The 19,538-nt window shown below is 35.3% G+C and overlaps 1 protein-coding gene across 4 annotated transcripts; it reads right to left on the bottom strand.

Moving 5' to 3' along the window:
• Positions 1-254: 254 nt before the first annotated feature.
• On the bottom strand, positions 255-8,550 carry LOC115717846 (uncharacterized). Of its 4 annotated transcripts, XM_030646863.2 has the most exons (4): positions 7,585-8,544; positions 6,920-6,990; positions 4,769-5,096; positions 4,448-4,651 (listed from the first exon to the last, which is right to left on the bottom strand). In XM_030646863.2, exon 1 carries the CDS (start codon positions 8,341-8,343, stop codon positions 7,699-7,701), a length of 645 nt encoding a protein of 214 aa, XP_030502723.1. In that variant the 5' UTR covers positions 8,344-8,544; the 3' UTR covers positions 4,448-4,651; positions 4,769-5,096; positions 6,920-6,990; positions 7,585-7,698. The 4 variants fall into 4 exon arrangements, with proteins under 4 accessions (XP_060961187.1, XP_030502723.1, XP_030502799.1 ...); XM_061105204.1 differs by lacking the exons at positions 4,448-4,651; positions 4,769-5,096 and adding an exon at positions 255-591 and having other exon boundaries at positions 7,585-8,550; XM_030646939.2 differs by lacking the exon at positions 4,769-5,096.
• Positions 8,551-19,538: the final 10,988 nt, after the last annotated feature.

The raw sequence follows: 19,538 nt of genomic DNA, 5'->3' as shown, positions 1-19,538 counted from the left end.
CCATTAATTTCAGTGACTTCACCAAAGAAGACGACCAATCAATCAAAACAGGGGTTGTTTCGAAATCATAAAAAAAAAAAAGTGTAGATTAACTACTACGAAACTAAAATTTAATCGGAAATCCAGTTTAATTTGCATAAAACTAATGTCCTCTTCAATTTTCAAATCCATAAAATGCAGATCTCATAAAATTAAATTGGAGTTCCCAAATATTTCAACTCAAGTATAATCCAAAAAAATTACATCAATACTACAGTAAAATATGTATCATGGTGTATTTTCGTTATTTTTCAAATTTCTAATGGTAAATTTGTTCATATTAAATCATGAAGAGACATGTAGATAGAGTTATGTACGTAGAAACACTATTCTGATTTTTAATGTTTCATAACAGTTGCATAAATATTTTGCTAACAGATGTTTCGTCTAATTGAAGCCTTTGTCTGACGCAACCTTCGGCCAACCACCTAGCAACCTTCATCTGATTGAAACATTCGTCTGATGCAACCTTCGGCTAACCACCCAGCAACTTTCGTCTGATTGAAATATTTGTTTGATGCAACCTTCTGTCAACCACACAGCAACCATCGTCTGATTGTGTAAGTGATAGTGTAAGAGGTATTTTGATAATTAAAAGCACATAAGAAGTATAAATGTTGTCCACACCTTATAAAAGTATATTTGTAAATAAAATATTAATTTGTATTTTTCATGTAATAATTCCAAAATATAATATTTTATTTTATTAATATTTTTATTACTTTTTATTCTAAATAGTAAACACTTCTACTACTATTTTGGACCCTATATTTTACAAAAGTTATCAATTGGACTATCTGTTTTGTTAAATGACAAAATAGACCCTATATTTTCCAAAATTATACAAATAGGACCATGAACTGATTTTTTGTCAAAATAAAACTTAATAATAATCTAATCTAAAGATATTATAACAAAACTGGTTATATTTTTATATTTTTCGTGTTAGAAATTGTCTTAAAATTAGTTATATTAAAAAAAAAATTGTTGAAAATTGAGCTCAGAATCTTATTTTTACCATTTTGAAAAATATTAGATCTATTTTGTCATTTAACAGAACAGAAGGTCTAATTAGTAACTTTTGTAAAATATAAGGTTCAAAATAGTATTTACCCAATTATTAAAATAATATTATATTATTTTTTAAATATATTAAAATAATTAATTTTTTTTACTTTATGATAAAATAATAAAAAAAATAAGAAATAGAAAATATAAAGAATGTAATTGTATGTATGTATGTATTATTATTATTATTATTATTGCATTCCTTTTCATTCAAATAATAAACATAAGATACTAAAAATATATCTCTATATCAATAAAGCATTAATTATAAAAAAAAATGTCAATAAAGCATTTTTTAAAACATTTTATTGTAGATGATCTTATGTCTTAAGAAAACTGAACTTTTTATTCTATTAATCAGACACGTCATTAAGCTCAAAAACTTTAATAAACAAATATCAACGTTCAGATCATATCTTCTTTGATTATTTTTTGAATATGAAGGTACGAGGAAGTTGTACAAATGGTTGACTAACTATTGGTTGATAAGCAATTGTAATTATTTATTCATACTTACCACTTCAACAATCTAAATATTAAAAAATTTAAGAAATAAATATTTTATGTTTTTTTTAAACTGAGACACTTACAAAAGTAGGAAGGAGAAGTTAAAACCTCCAAACCTGATCTTTATCTTGCCTTAAAATTTCTCTAGCATTTTGATTGCAAGCTTCGATATCTCAAAATGGAGTGCATTTTCACCTCTTTTTACTGAAGTCCAAGCTCATTTAGAAGACCTACTTTAGTGTACCGCATCAAGCTTCCTCTTGCATCCATTGAATCTGATTGTTTATAGTTAATCTCAAAGGTTAAGAGCACTTAGAAGGACAATTCAGCTTTGTCCAGTGTTATAGAGTTAATTCGAAAATTCTCATCTCCATTCCCCCTAATGCTTCTCTACATTTCAAGGAAAAATACTTTATATTTTTTTATTTCATATACACTAATATATTATTTTTTTTTCCGATGAATTACATATCATATGTTAGTTTATCATTTTTGTTACTATCATTCCGTTAAATACTTATTATGTCTACTAAAATACTATGTTACTATATAATTCGTTCACATCTATTTTTAATTAAAATTTAAAATAATAAAAAGATAATTAAAATATATTTTAATCTATTTTCAAAAAAAAAAAATAATAAGTAATTAAAAAAATCCTAAAGCTTCATCACCTTCTCTCTCTTCTCCCTACACTCTCCCTGATGTTTCTCCTTGTTGGTTCCATTTGCCATCTCAGCCACGGTGAAACATTCGTCTCCTCTCTTTCTCATGCGTCTGCCAACGATCCCAACCAGCCCAACGCCTCTCTCTCATGTTTTTCTCTCGTCCCAACCACAACTTCCTAATGATTCCAACCCCAGCCCAGCACAGCTCCTGGTTGCGGTCAACCTGGCCACCTCCTGGTTGCGGAGGCTAAGCAATTGGTTCAGGCCCTCACATTGGTCCTACACCTCACCCAAGCAAGCCAATGCTTCATCTATGTCAGTTTGCACCTTGGCACGGGCTGTTGGAAATATTTTACCAGGATTTAGATTTACTACTAAGTATGTTTAATTAACATCCTAATATGAATTCTAAAACAATAAAAATAAACACATAAGAGTTTAAGAAAACCTTACAGTGGGTGCAGCGGAATATTATGACTCCTTCCGTTCAGATCTCTAGCCCTTGATTCCTTTCTGTAGCAGAGCATCACCAAGATCTGAACCTGGATCTCTTTCTCTCCTTCTTTGATGGTTGATTTTCCATAGTCTTACATGATTGAGGTACCACTTGATGTGTGTGGGCACTACTCATTCACTCAAGGAATTTCGAAATTCTCTCTCTTTTCTCTCTTGATTTCGTGTGATACTGATGCCTTTCAAAGAGAAGAGAGGGGCGGCAATATATAGGGAAAAGGGAGAGCTCAACTTTTCAAATAAACAGTTTCCTCTTTTACTATGTAATTGATTAACTGTCTTACTTAGTGTGATCCACCACTTTCCTATTATTGCTAGGTTTAGGTTAGCAATTACTTGACAATTAAAATTGAAAATAATAATTGGGAAACACACTATAGTGGTCGGCCATAGGTTTGACTTTTAGCCTCACTAAGGGTTTTTGCTTTCCTCAATTTTATTTCTATTTCTCCAAAAATGTCATTTTTCCAATTCTAACATTTAAATGCCAAAACTAATTATTTAATAACTAAAATGAATTATCAAATAATATTGTCATTTAATATAATTATTAATTAGACATACAAAGTCTCTTAATTAATAATTAAACCTAGAAATCCTTTTATTTACGATTTCATCCTTACTTAGTGAGAATTCTTAAATTAGACATAGTCAAATTTTTAGAATTATAATTGATTAATTAAAATCAATTAACTGAGTCTTACAAGCAGTATGGTCTCAACTAGTATGGGGATCATGGGTCTATATAACCGAGCTTCCAATAAGTCGAACCAAATTTACCAAGTAAATTCCCTAACTTATTAATTCCTTATTGAATCTACACTTAGAACTTGGAATTGCACTCTCAGTCATATAGAACGCTCTATATGTTCCACGATATAGACACGTCATAAGTTATCCATTGTTATAACCCTAATGTAACCCTAATGTGATCAATGATCCTCTATATAGATGATTTACACTGTAAAGGGATTAAATTACCGTAACACCCTGCAATGTATTTATCCTTAAAACACTTAACCCTATATAAATGATATTTCAGCTAAGTGAAATGAGATCTCCACCATTTATTTTCGTTTGGTTAAGCTCGAAGGAAATCATCATTTACTATCTATTTGCCAGATAGAAGCTATAGATTCCATATTTATGTTAGCGCTCCCACTTAATTGCACTACCGTGTTCCCAAAATGTATGTATCACCCTGATCCAAAAGTAGGCTTAACTAACAAATCAAAGAACACGGATAACACTCTTAAGATTGAACCTAACCATATCAGGATTAAGATCATTTGATCTAGGATCAACAGGTGATATTGAATTGAATAGATATTACGGTAAATTTTAATATATCTAATCAAAGTTCAATATCGGTCTCTTCCGATGTATACTCCATACATCCGATACTGGTAAACTTTGCCAATGTCCTGGAAATGACATAACAATTTTTCAAGGTGTAAGAATACCTATCGCTGATTATACCACGTCAGTTTAAATCCAGTGTTTTGACAAATCAGGGAATAAGCTTTTGAACATATAATTAAGATTATATTCCACTGTACTGACAACACTATAATCTTAACAAATTCATATGTTCAGGACTTAAATAGAATTCATACATTATATATATATATATAATCATGAAATAAATCATGTGAACCATGCAACATAAAATGTTATTTCTGATCTTTATTAATAAGTAAATCTTATTATATAAAATGAGTTTTATTTAAGGCATAAAACTCAACACGGGCATCCTTCTCCGCCTTGAATTCAACCTCGTTGGCCTTCAGTTTCTTCCTGTGAGCAATAGCAGAGCCCTTAGCCCTTGCATGGGTGTGGTTAAGCTTCAGCATAACCTGAAATCAAAGAAAATGCATGTTAGAAATCGAGCTACCATGGCCAGCCAAGGAAATCTATAGGCCAGCTAGCGCTAACAAACGAACACCTCAAGCAAAATCAGATAAACGACTTACAGATTAAAGGTCTCTGAGGGTGTTGGATATCAAGTAGTCAAGAGTCTCAGTGTCTAACTCTTGAAGCTTCTCAACAACATTTGGAAAACCACTAAGCCCCTTGTCCATGTATTAAGATTAGTTGATGGTGAAAACCCGACAATGGGGTTCATTTATGGTGCTATGGATGAGGCAAAGGAAAACATAACCAAGAACCTAGATGGAGACTTGTCTTCCTATTAGGAGATTTGGGATATCATCGATCAAAAGTGGGAGTTTCAATTGCACCGTAACTTGCATGCAGCTGCATACTATTTGAATCCTCGATTTAGATGGAGTCCTAATGTTTCTGAGCATCCAGAGATTAAAATTTGTTTGTATAAGTGCATGGATAGACTCATTAAGGATGAGAAAATTTATATGAAGGTTGATGCCCAACTTAATAAGTATAAATACAAGCGAGGATTATTTGGCCTTAGATCATCTTTGGCATCATACACAACACGACCACCTAGTGTACTATCTTTACCTATTTTTCTTACATTAATATTTTATATAAAATAAATTTTTAAGTTTAACTAATTATTTTTATTATTATGTTATTTCTAATGATAGTTGATTGGTGGGAGAGTTTTGGAGATGAAGTTCCAGAACTAAGATTATTTGCAATGAAAGTTCTTGGTCTTATTTGTTCAGCATCAGCTTGTGAACGTAATTGGAGCACATTCAATCAAGTGCACACCAAGAAAAGAAATCGCCTAAGCACATCTAAGATGAATAGTTTGGTGTACATTATGTACAACAAAAAAATGGAGACACAAATTTTTTAAGAAACAATCCCGATGAGAGAAAGATGATCCTTTGATCATTGAAAATGTGCCTTCAGATAGTGAGTGGATAGCCAACCCCAACCCAAATGATGAAGAAGAAAATGATAACATAGAAACTGAGATTGGGGATGAGTATGAGGGGGGAAGTTCTATAGCACCAAGGAAGAGGAAAAGAAACCAAGCACCACCACCACCAAAGAAAGGTTACTTTTAGAACTCATTGCATATTGCAACTACATTTCATATTTACATTATAAATAGACTTGGCATTTTATAAATTTATTATTTACATATTACTTGCGGTATAAGGAAAGGGAAAAATAGTCAAGTGGATGTGAGTTTTGAGGAGGATGATTTTGAAAAAGAAGAAGAAAATGAGAGTGATGATGGTCGAGCTATGCAATTTTATTCTTCAGATGATAATAACGCCAATGATCGTGATCATGATAACTTCTTCGAGATATGAATTTCAACATGGAACTTGAAAGTTAGAACTTGGAATATGTCTTTTAATCTTTAGTTTGAAACTTTAGACTTCAAATTTATTATTTCTCTATTAATTAGGATACTTTAGTTTTACACCTTTCATCCTTTAGTTATATTTTAAGACTTATAGTTAATAATTTCATGAATTTTATGACTTTTTGTTATGAATTTAATGATATATATCATTTTTATGAATTTTTTTATTCTTATTGTCGAGGCTTACGGTACTATGGCAAAACGCCTCGGAATCCGTTTCCGCCTTTCAAAACGTTTAGATGAAATCCAAATAACAATGCATAAAAAACTACTTCTGTTTCGGATACATGCTTCAAGGTTTGAGCATAATTTGAATTTTCTGAAAGACTATTTTAACCATGAACAGGAAACAGAGTTTCTAAATAGAAGCATGGAACGTAGTACTGTGCTGAACCACAAAGAAATATGTAGAGTTAGACAAATAAAATGACATACACATGGATCACTTATGTGAGCCTTAAACCTCAAATGCTTATACCTCACACAGTGAGGGGAAAGCCTTACAAATCACATCTAAGGATAAGCCTTTGAAGCTTTATAGGACCACCTCACCTCAAGGTGTAAGCCACAATCGTTTTATTCCTTTAGAGTCTAAGACCACGGCAACAACTAAAGCATCTCGTGTAAAAAAAGCATCTCGTGGTTGACTATAATGTGTGATAAGGGGTAACCAAACATTGTGGTCAACTATAATATGGATGAGAGGGTGCCACAATTGCAATGAAATAAGTAAAAATAATATGGCGAAGTTTGAGGTGGCAACAATATCAATGTAAATCCAGCACCTACAGCACCCAATTGTTGTTATACTTATAGTTACCTCCAAACTGTGGCAGACAGTACCGATAGATTGGAAATGAGACTAAACCAGTCACCGGCAATGAAAAAGCACTACAAAATGCAATCAATATAAGCTTAGTAGCCACAGACAGTTATTTAAAAAATAGAAAACAACAATTGTGAGAGTGATTCATGGTTGTATTTGGACAAAGGTAATCCACCATAAACATAGAGAAAAGGACATTAAAGACACATTTCTATAATCATCTCATCATCTATGTGCATCAAGGTTATGCTATGAAAATGATTGGATGTCATGGCTAACAATAAAGCAAGTGAATGGAAAACGCTAACATGTGATACTGATACAGCCATGACAGCGAACAAACATATACAACTCCTGGCATTATCAAAAGTCAAAATACAAAAGGGCGATGCAATTACACCTGACATTAATTCAGAAGCTGCCTAATCGAAAACACAGAGTATTATATTCAATATCACAAAGATTCTCCTTTAGTTTCCAATTGCATTCACAGAATTAACAATTTTAGTGAAATGATTTTATAAATATAAACAAGGAAATGCTACGAAAGTTGCATACCAATATCTCATTAAGGTATGCATCAAAATTAACAAACTCTAAAGCAGTAAGTTTTATCTTCGCAAGCTAAATATTAAGTAAAGGTGGTGAAATGCACATACCTCAGCAATGACACAGCAGCTCCAGGTTCAAGTGTGTACTGCCCCGAGATAGACTCCATCCAGGTGCTTTCAATTTTGTGAAACATGAGCTAATTTTTTCGAAGTGAAATCCCACTACTGTGATGATTCCTTGCCACTAAACCCATCAAGAATGCAATCAATATCACTACAAGAACCAAGTAACTCACTGGCCCTATAATACCTTGTCCCAAATTCTCGATGAGAAACCAATTGATTGAATCCAATCAAACGAACCAACGTACTCTTATCCCCCATAGTTACCAAGCCAACCAACTTCTGAACCTGCTTTGTATTCAAACCCCTACCCCTCTCCACAACCCTCGCATCCCTAAACGACTTCAAGCACCGTTCTTTGGCGAATCCAAAACACTTCTCCTTTGCCACCGCCAAACAGCCGTTCATTTCACGCTCTTCACATTGCTCCCTCTCCTTCAAATCCGAAGCCGTAAAACCAGTCAGATTCAGCCACCACGAGGGCTTGCACTTGCTCGAGGCGCTGATCGAGCACCCGATCCTGGCTCCAGAGACGCACTGGTCGATAATCTTGGACTCACAGGCTCTGTACGCTTTCGCCCAAGCTCTGGGGTTACGGAATGCAAGAACGAACAAACCGGTCGATGAATCATCAAGCGGACCAACCGGGACGGGGCCACGGAGCAAGGGAAGCGGGCGATCAAACCCGATAAGTGTTGATGACGGTCCGTAATCTTCGAAATCCTCGGGTGGTGAGGGTTCCATGTTAGGGTTTTGGAGTTTGCGTCAGAGGGAAGCAAAAATGTGATTTGATAATATAAAAAGGAAATTTAAGCTGAAAGGGCATCAGGGCTTGCCACCTGAGATAGCTACTCAAGCTTCTTCCGAGCTTATGGCTAGGAAATGGGGTTTTTCTTTTTTATTTTGTCGTGTACCGATTGACTGGTTGGATATTTCGAATCAGATACGACACGTTTATATGTTGAAACGACTATATATTAGCTCGATATAATAGTGGGAAACGACATGTCACTGGTGTAATGGGCTGGGCAGAGTTTGGAATTGAAATCAAATAGGGAAATTTACAAAAAATATTGGAATTTGGGTTAATTTTTACAAAAATACTGTCACACGGATATCTTTTCAAAAATACTGTGTTTTTATAAAACACCAGTAAAACACAAAGCAGAACAACTCAAAACAACAGTAAAACACTTAAAAAGTACCATTAGAACACTAGTGAAAACTGAACACAGTATACTGCAGTATGAAACTTATAAAAAAATACAGTAAAAAAGTAAAAAATACCGTCTGACAGTATTTTTGTAAAAAAATGCCAAAAGTTAGTATACCATGTAAATTTTCCTCTTGCAATTGGATCAGTCGGCCTCGGCCTTATCATTAATAATTGGGGTTTTTACCTGCTATATTATATTTTTACATTTTATTACTTTTATAGGTCCACACGGCAGAATTTACAAAAATATTGAGAAGTTCTATACTGTCTTTTTTGCATACCCTTTTTTATTTTATTTTTTACTAATTAATTTTTTAAAAAGTTTGTGGTGTTATGTTCATGGTCAATTCATGGCCGTTCACCTTTTTTTAAAAAAAATAACAAATAAAATTTTAAAAAAAAAAAACTTAATATATTATTATTTGTTTTGTAATCACATGTTACCCCCTCATTTGGCATTTCCTCATTTCATATTTTTTTCATCATCACCTTTATTCTTAAGCTATACATCTCTCTCCCGTGTTCATCTTTTTCTTCATGTTCTTCTTTATTTTTATTTATTTTTTTGATAAACCTTCTTTATTTATTTATTTTTTTTTTTTTGTGTTTATAAATCCATAAAGTTGATTGGACTTTGGCCCTCAAGATATTCTTGACGAAATGCTGAGTTGGAAAGAGAGGCTGAAGTAGTTAGGGCGACTCAAGGAACTGATACTCAGAATCAACCTGATCTTGGGGTGAGGAGACCACGAGGAAGACCTCGAGGTTCAAGAACCAGGAGACAGGAAGCAAATCGAAAAACCCCCAAAACACCTAAGAGGAACAACTTGCGGGGGTACTAGGGATGTTCTAATGAATGAACAACAAAATAATCAAGAGCGACATCGAAATGCGCCTCAAAGATCCCAAGGATTTATGAACCAAGGGAATGAACATACTGATGTACCAGAGGCTTCTCGCAGGAATGAGGACACGAGACAGCTCCCCAACCTAGGGAACAGGAAATCCCTCGTGATAACGAGAGAAATCTTGGGACTCAACCTTGGACAAGTGGGCTACCACCGAGACACCCTCAACGTCCTTCTCGATCAGAGAGGGAAGGTGCATACACGTACATAAGTAGAGGACGTGTATCTAACCTCTTTTGAAGGAGAAGACCAGTATAAGACAAAGCAAGTTCTGGTTCGGACACTCGAGGTCTCGAGGACACAGTCGATCAGGAAGGCAAACGCGAGAAGGAAGCAGACCTCAACATTATGTTGATCAAGAAAGCATGAGCAATACACAAAGCTATCAATCTGAGAGTTACTCAGAGACAACATCTGTGAGTAATTATGAGCAAAGACAACCCGATCTTCGTGAACATTTGAATCAAAGACAACCTGATCTTTGTGAGCGACTAAATCAGAATGCACCTGGCTTATGCCATCAACTTAATGCCAAACATGAGCAAGTGGACCCCATCCAGTGGCAAATCATTGAGTTGGATGATAAGTTTAGAAAATATCAGGATGGGGAACATGAGAAATTACCTGGCTATGACTCAGATGAGGAAACCGAGCCATTCCATCCTGATATTCTGAATTCTGAATTCCCTCATGGATTCAAAAATCCACATGTCTCGCAGTATGATGGGACTACGAACCCAATCACTCATCTGAATAACTTTAATACCATAATGCGAGCCAGCAACATCTCGAATAATCTGTGGTGCATTTTATTACCGACATCTTTAATTGGGGCAGTGAGTAGCTGGTTCGATAAGTTTACTCACCATTCGATAACGTCTTGGGAACAGCTGTCCAGAGACTTTAAGAAATAATTTCAAGCTGCCAAAGATAAACGACTTGAAGCATCATCCCTAACTAACATAAAACAGCAACCAGGCGAGTCGGTAAAGGCTTACCTAAGTCACTTCAGCACAGCCACTGCGAAGGTTAGAAATTTGAATGACAGTATTCAGCTTATTACTCTTCAAGCAGGGATCACAACCGACCTTTCAACAGCTGGGGCGAGTTGTGGAATGACTTACAGGGTCGTCTAGTAAGAAACATCAATGAATTCAAAGAAAAAGCGCAAGTATATGTGCGTAAAGAGGAAGCAAAAAATGAGATGAAGTTGGTAAAGACCGGCTCAGGAAACAAACCCAGCACAAGTACTACCACAACAAGTACCGTCTCGACAAAAGTAGATAATCCAAGTAGTTCGAACTCCAAAAGAAAGGATGACTCAAGAGAATTATCTAAAAATAAGAAGAAACAGAAAAAACACGACAAATACGTTCCGATTTACACAATATACACCGAGTTGAATGAAACTCGTGAAAACATCTTTCTCGCAAGTGAACACAGGGTGGTATTCCACAAGCCGGAACCAATGAGACATGCGAGACATAAAAGAGATTCAACAAAATTTTGTCGATTTCATAAAGACATAGGGCATACTACCGAAGAGTGTCAGCAACTGAAAGACAAGATAGAGAGCCTAATCTCACGTGGATATTTTAGACAGTATGTGAAGCGTCAAGGGAACGAGCCAAACTAGCCTAATCAACCCAACAACCTAGATAATCAAAGATTGCAACCACCCCTATTGGGGCGATGATATATAGGTTATCTCGGCAGGACCGCATCTCGCTGGAGAAAGTAATAATGCCCAGAAAAGATATGTCAATGAAATAAAGAACGAGCAATCGATGTTTGCTCCAAAACCACTGAAAAAAGTATGGACGTATGAACCTCCAATTATATTCTCAAATGAGGATACAAAACATGTGATATAACGCTCTAAATAATTAGGCACGCTACCCAAAATACTTATGAAACCCTAATCCCCTAAACGGGATTACTAATCAAAATAGCGCAGAATTTAAACTTTTATATTAAACAGAAAGAAAATAAACTTGTAATATATTTAAAACTTTTAAAATAGTTGGGATCCCAAAAATATTTACGAACGCTATTACAAGTCATTTATTTCTAGCCGACCTAAACGGCAAAATAGAATTCAAAAGTTCATCACTGATAGACCCTTAACCCGCTTGGTCTGATATGGCTTGAACATGTACATTCTTCATCTTGCTCCTCAAACTCATGGTTGATCAGCCACTGACTTACCCTTTCGCACGATGCAGAGCACCCGTGAGCCAAGCCCAGCAAGACAGTATAAAACATATCAATAATATGCTCATCATACAATATAAACAACAATGCTATTCAAATTTGTCTGTGTGACACAGACCTGCATGTTACGCTCACATGCCTATTTATGTCTACGTGGCGTAGACCTACGTGTTGCGCTCACACGTCTATTTATGTCTACGTGGCGTAGACCCATGTATTGCTCTCACACGTCTATTTACAATAAAGCCTTAGATCAGTTCATCTCGGTTCTTGTTACCGAGTCCAACCTGGTTATGCCTTGAGCGCATAACCCTTAATCTCAACATATATATTTATCATATAATTATTGGTGCCACTGCACTATTTGTCTATTTGCTATAGACCTGCGTGTTACGCTCACACGCCTATATATGTCTATGTAGCATAGACCTACGTGTTGCTCCTACACGTCTATATATGTCTATGTAGCATAGACCTACGTGTTACGCTCACACGTCTATTTACAATAAGGCCTTAGTAAGGTTTATCTCGATTATAATTACCGAGTCTAACCTGGTTATGCCTTGCTCACATAACCCTATTCATATATATTTACGTAATCCATACATTACGTTCTTTCAGTGGGTTATCCTAGTAATATACTAGGTCTAACCAAGTTATGTCTTATGCACATAACTCTTGAAATATATGTATGTATTCAATAGATAACAAAACATATAGAATCTTAGGGTAATAACCCTAAATTACATACCAAATAGTCTCTCATATAACATATCATTGCATGCTCAAAATAACACTTATAGAGATTAATAACTCTAATTCATGCTTTCACTTGATTAGCAATATTATTGTACATCATGACTTTCTTACCTTCACATAACTTCTAGGGTAATAACCCTAGACCGCATTACTATCAAACTCAAGGTACTAATTTACCGAGTCTAACTTAATTATGCCTTGTGCGCATAATTCTTTATTACAATATATTTAGCATGGCATAGCATTTACACATTAATAATTACTAGGGTAATAACCCTAGGCCATTAAACCGCTCACTTTAGGGTAATAACCCTAATCTCGGTTTCTAATTATCACCAATATAATATTCAATATAAGCACCACCGTGCATATCTCTACGTGCAACTACTGTCTTACCTGTTGTCCCGCAAAGGCAGAGATTCCGAATCCTCGGGTGCTCCTGACCAGGTGCCGGTAATCCTAGTCACACAATTCGGGATTTTAACAAATAGGGTTAACCCCTGATTTCATATTCATAAATTAAATTCATGGCATTTCAAATACAGATAATCACATAGAGCTCCAAAAGAGCTTTCCAACGGTATAAAGAACATCCCAAACGGAGTCCCGAGTTAAAAGTTATGGCCGAAACAAAATTCAGCATTTCCCGATGAACTCCAACCGGAATTCCGGATGAACCAACCGGAATTCCGGTTGTCTAGGCAGAGAACACGAAATTTCTCAATCTTTAAACCCCCAAAACTCACTCAAATCATCCCCAAACATTCCCAAACTTTCCAGAGCATCAATATATGTCATAATAAACATATTACACAACTTAAACCCAACAATTGCACTAAAAATCAAAAAGTGCCATTAAAGCACCAAGCTTGAGTTCCATGAACTCAAGCTTGCTTTACACAACCAAAATCAGAGCTTACAATCATATTTAAACTCAATAAAACCTTAAAAACGCCTCTGAATTTACCAAAAACAAAACCTACAATTCAACCCAAAATCATGCTTTAAACTAACAACTCTTCAAGCTCATAACTTGAGCTTCAAACCAACTTGATTCAAGTAAGTTTCTTTTCCAGCAGCTCAATACCAAAAGAACATGAATTTTCAACCTAGAAAAATCCCCTAAAATCTCAGCCACAATATACCAAGAGCATCCATTCTTTTACCAACACAACCATGCATAAAACACATAATTCATCAAACTTTCACAAGCATGCATTCAAGAGCATATTCAATCAAAAAAAACATACTTTCTCAATCTCAAATAACAGAAAAGAAATTCAGAGGAAGAACAACATAGAAGCTTACCACAATCCCAAGCTTCTAACACCAAAAATGAACTCCAAAATCCAAGCCAAATTCCCAAAAATCGAATTGAAAAAGATTAACAAAATGAGAATTTGAAAGAGAGAGAGAGGGGTGTTCGGTTAGGGCTAGGAATCCAGAAAATGAATTTTCTATTTTACCAAAAATTCATTTTGTTGCAAAAGTGAGTCAAATGGTCAAAATTACCAAATTGCCCCTAGGGCTTAAATGAAGCATATGCATGAAACAAGGGTAACAATGTCATTTCATTCACATATAAACCCAACATAATTTTCAGATTATCACTTAATAAATAAAAATGCCAAATATTTCAATCCAAATTGCATTTCGGGCCCGAACCCCGTTCGGCCCGAAATACCCGGTTGTGACTATACCGCGCCAACCTGTCAGAACACACCTGAAAAAGACAACACATGCATACTATATAATAATATAGTTCCACAAGCACGTTAATAAAATAAGTTCACTATTTTACCCTTCTCGGGTCAAAATTACTAAAATGCCCCTGGCTCACCAACGGGGTCTTAACATAGCACAACTCATATAAATTCTCATATATTAAATTATATAATAATATAATTTTCTCAATTATACATAATTATCTAGTTAGGGTTTTGCTAATCCATTTATTAATTCCGGGTATTACAATTACCCTCTCCTTATAGAAATTTCGTCCCGAAATTTACCTGAACAACTCCGGATATTTCTGCTGCATATCCGTCTCGAGTTCCCAGGTTGCTTCTTCTACTTTACTGTTCCTCCACAGTACTTTAACCAGTGCCACTGTCTTGCTTCTCAAGACTTTTTCTCTTCTATCAAGTATCTGCACTAGTTGTTCCTCGTATGACAAGTCCGGCTGAAGTTCCAATGCTTCATAACTCAGAACATGGGACGAGTCTGAGACATATTTCCAAAGCATTGAAACATGAAACACATTATGTACAGCTGCCAGCGCTGGGGGCATAGCCAACCTATACGCTACTTGCCCTATCCTCTCAAGGATTTCAAAAGGTCCAATGAACCTCGGGCTAAGCTTTCCTTTCTTCCCAAAGCGTTTTATGCCTTTCATCGGAGATATTCGGAAAAATACCATGTCCCCGACCTGAAAATCAATATCTCTGCGCTTTGGATCGGCATAACTCTTCTGCCTACTCAGAGCCGCGAACATTCGTGCTCTAATCTTATCAACTGCCTCACTTGTTTTTTTTTTTAACAGCTTTGGGACCCAAGAACTTTCTTTCACCCACTTCATCCCAGTGAATGGGCGATCTACACTCTCTTCCATATAAAAGTTCATAAGGAGCCATCCCGATTGTTGCTTTATAGCTGTTATTATAAGAAAACTCGATCAGGGGAAGGTACTTTACCCATGATCCCTCAAAGTCAAGCACACATGCCCGTAGCATGTCCTCTAAAATCTGAATGGTCCTCTCGGATTGCCCATCCGTCTGAGGATGAGAAGTTGTGCTAAACTTTAACTGAGTTCCCATAGCTCGATGTAGACTTTTCCAGAATCTTGATGTAAACTTCGGATCTCTATCCGACACAATGGACTTTGGGACACCATGCAGACGAACAATTTCTCTAACATACCACTCAGCATACTGGTCAATGGAGAAATTCGTCCGAACAGGTAAAAAGTGAGCAGACTTTGTAAACTTGTCCACTATGACCCACACAGAGTCAAATTGTCCCGTTGTTCTGGGCATACCTACCACGAAGTCCATAGCAATGTCTTCCCATCTCCACTCTGGTATTTTCAGTGGTTGCAGCAACCCTACAGGTCGCTGGTGCTCAGCTTTCACTTGCTGACACGTAAGGCACTTTGCAACATACTCAGCGATGTCGTTTTTCATGCTTGGCCACCAGAACATGGCTTTCAGGTCTTGATACGTTTTTGTCGACCCTGGATGAATTGAATAAGGAGTCGTGTGAGACTCATCCATGATCTCTATCTTGATGTTCTCATCCATGGGCACACAAACTCAATTCCCAAATCTCAACATTCCCGTTTCATCTATTGAGAAGTCACTAGCCTTGCCAGCCGAAACCCTAGCTCGAGTTTTTACTAATTCTGAATCTTGCACTTGTGCTTCTTTGATTCGCTCCAAAAGAGTAGATTGCAGGGTAATATTAGCTAATTACCCTACAACCAACTCAATCTTAGCTCGAGTCATCTCATTTGCTAGCTGCTGGGAGATTTGCTTCACCGTATTTAACTGACTCTGACCCTTTCTACTTAAGGCATCAGCAACCACGTTGGCCTTACCAGGGTGATAAAGGATCTCACAATTATAATCCTTCACCAACTCTAGCCAACGCCTCTGTCTCATATTCAGGTCTTTCTGGGTAAAGAAGTATTTCAGACTTTTATGATCAGTGTATATCTCACATTTCTCGCCATAAAGGTAATGCCGCCAAATCTTTAGCGCAAATACCACTGCTGCGAGTTCTAGATCGTGAGTAGGGTACCTCTGCTCGTACTCCTTTAACTGCTGAGAAGCATAAGCTATTACCCTCCCAGGCTGCATAAGCACACAGCCGAGACCCTGTCTCGAGGCATCACAATATACCACAAACTTTTCCTTATCTGAAGGAAGAGTTAGTACAGGAGCGGTAATCAAGCGTTGCTTTAACTCCAGAAAACTTTTCTCACACCGATCAATCCAAACAAACTTTTGGTTCTTTTGGGTCAACTCCGTTAAGGGTACAGCAATCTTTGAAAATCCCTCAACGAACCGACGATAATAACCAGCCAAACCCAAAAAACTTCTGACCTCTGTAGCTGACTTCGGTACTGGCCAATCCCGAACAGCTTCAATTATTGTCGGATTGTAACGCCCCGATATTTTGCCTTATTTTACAAAAATACTATTTTCATGCATAATTTGAAAAGATAAAAAAAATAATTTAAATACAACAGTGGATTTTAAAAAAAAAATCAAAATGCAACAGAGAAGGATCCTTCATTTGTAAAACAAGATACAGTAAGTAAATAATTTTAAATAATACATTTCCACTGTGTTAGATTTATCAACTGCTTAAAATAAAACTAAGGCACCACCGGCGTTCTAGATCGTTTGTCCGCCCGTAGCCGCTCACAGTATACGTACTTAACCGACCCTGCTCACTATACATACTTCCCTGTCTAATACCTGTAGGGGGAAAGTAAGGGGGTGAGCTAAAAGCTCAGTAAGGAAATGCTTATCAAACAATACCATATAATATCACACATACCATTAATGTATTTATTAAGTTTTAGCAATATCATACATGCTCTTTTATAACTATAACCAAATAACTGTACATATGGAAACCTTTATCATACAAGTCTATACTATTTGTTCACACCGTACACATATACAGAGATCATAACTCCAATATCATACTCATAACATAATCATATCAATACTATAAATAATAATGTCATTATCACAACATTGGCATATCATAGCCATTACTTACATAACCCGGGCCTAGTCTGACCCTACAATATCCTGGGCCTAATCTGCCCATATAATAACATGGGCCTATGCAGCCCTACCATTGTTATAGGATAGGGTATCTCTATATTCAACAGTAACATCACTGTATCATACCCACCATAACAATCTCATACACGACTCAGTAAAATGCAGGGTAGGGTATCTCTACATTCAACGGCCTTATCCCGTATCATACCCCACCATGGTCCCCCACTTTACCTGAGACGTTAGCATACAACATACAACATATAACATGCAACATACAAATACATCATACAACACACAACTTGAAACATACAAATACAACATACAACATATACAAGTCATACAACCATAATCTATGTATCAATTCACAAACTCATATTGTGTCCATACCACACATTCTCAGTGCCATATACATATTCATAAAAACAAATCATAAGTCATATTTCAATACATAAAGAATTTAAATTTATGCAGATAAACACATACAAAACTATCTAATTTCCTTACCTCAAATCCCGCTGCTTAAGAGTTGTTATCTCGTCACTACTACCTATAATAAGACATGGGTCAAGGCCCTAATATTAAAATTCGTACTCTTACAGTACAGCAGAAAGATTACTATTTTTGACCAACAACTACACTAATTCAGTAAAAGTTGTCTTTATAAAAATTATAGGAAATTCCATTATCTTTCCAATGATATAAAGATCATTAAAAATGGATTAAAACTGAGAGAGTTATGATTGTTTTACTGAAACTATTTCTGAGAAAGAATATGGAGTAACGAATTACACAACTTAGCAAAAATACAAACTTTTGACATTGAATGGTTCAGAACTAGAAGATAACATCTTCATCAAAGTTTTAGGAAATTAAATTCCCTTTCCAATGATACCAAAATCTCTGAAATTGGAATTATATTCAAAGAGATATTACAATTTTACCAAAACAGTTTTGGAAGAACAAGATTCAAGAAACGAATTACATGATACAGAAGGAAACTAACTTTTCGACATAGTATAACTCCGAATTCACGAAATGTTTCTTCATGAAACTTATGGCAAATTGAATAAGCTTTGAAACCATATATAGATTATTAAAAATGGACAAGAATTGAGAGAGTTATGGTATTTTAAGTGAAAGTACTTTTTCTGGGAATATGAAAAAACGATTTATAACAATATCAGAAAGATGATAATTTTCGACATAGAATATCACCGAAATGGTGAATAGTTTCTTCATAAAAATTTTAGATCATCAAATAAGCTTTCTAACGATACAAAAATCGCTGGAAACGGATCAATATTGAGAGAGATATGACTATTTTACTAAGACAATAATTTTCAGAAAAAAAAATAAAAACGAGATTTCATAGTTTAACCTAAAAGTTCACAACAATAAGTGGAAGAACTCTCTTACCTCTTGATGACTCTTCATAATCAGTGCTAGATCTTGAAATCTCAAATTATTAGAATGGTGATGATGATCTCAATGTTATGTTGATGAAAATCATGAGTGTTCTTTGGCGAAGAGAATGAAACAAGAAGGAAAATTTTAAATCTTTGATAGGTAGCGAGATGGATAACTTGTAGGATATAGGATTTTATGAGTGTCCTCTCTAAGAATTGTATTCGAAATTTGAAAGAAAGAGATTGAGATTGAGTTTTATTTTTCTTAGGGTTAGAGACTCTGCATATTACGTATCAAGAATGTGATAGATTTAGGTTTTATAATCTAATTAAATCTATAAAAGAAAATAATAAAATAACCCCTATAATCTGATGCTAATTTAACTCTAAATAGAATAATTAAATAAAAATCTTATTTGTTAGATATAAGTTTTAAATTTAAATTTTAAAACTTAGGGTTTCTATACTAAACTTAACAAGTCGTCACTTTGTAACCTAATTTTGACCCCAATAAAGTTAAAATTACGATAAATCTATTTCTACATAATTGATAGATCTTTGAATTATCTTTCCAACGCCACTGAAATCACCTCAATCCGAGCTCTAGAACTCCAGATATGATCATTTTAGTAAAACA

This window comes from Cannabis sativa, chromosome X (assembly GCF_029168945.1).
Source record: "Cannabis sativa cultivar Pink pepper isolate KNU-18-1 chromosome X, ASM2916894v1, whole genome shotgun sequence".
Taxonomy (NCBI): Eukaryota; Viridiplantae; Streptophyta; class Magnoliopsida; order Rosales; family Cannabaceae; genus Cannabis; species Cannabis sativa.
The sequence above is the reverse complement of the archived record's forward strand: the minus strand, read 5'-3'. Positions and strand labels throughout refer to the sequence as shown.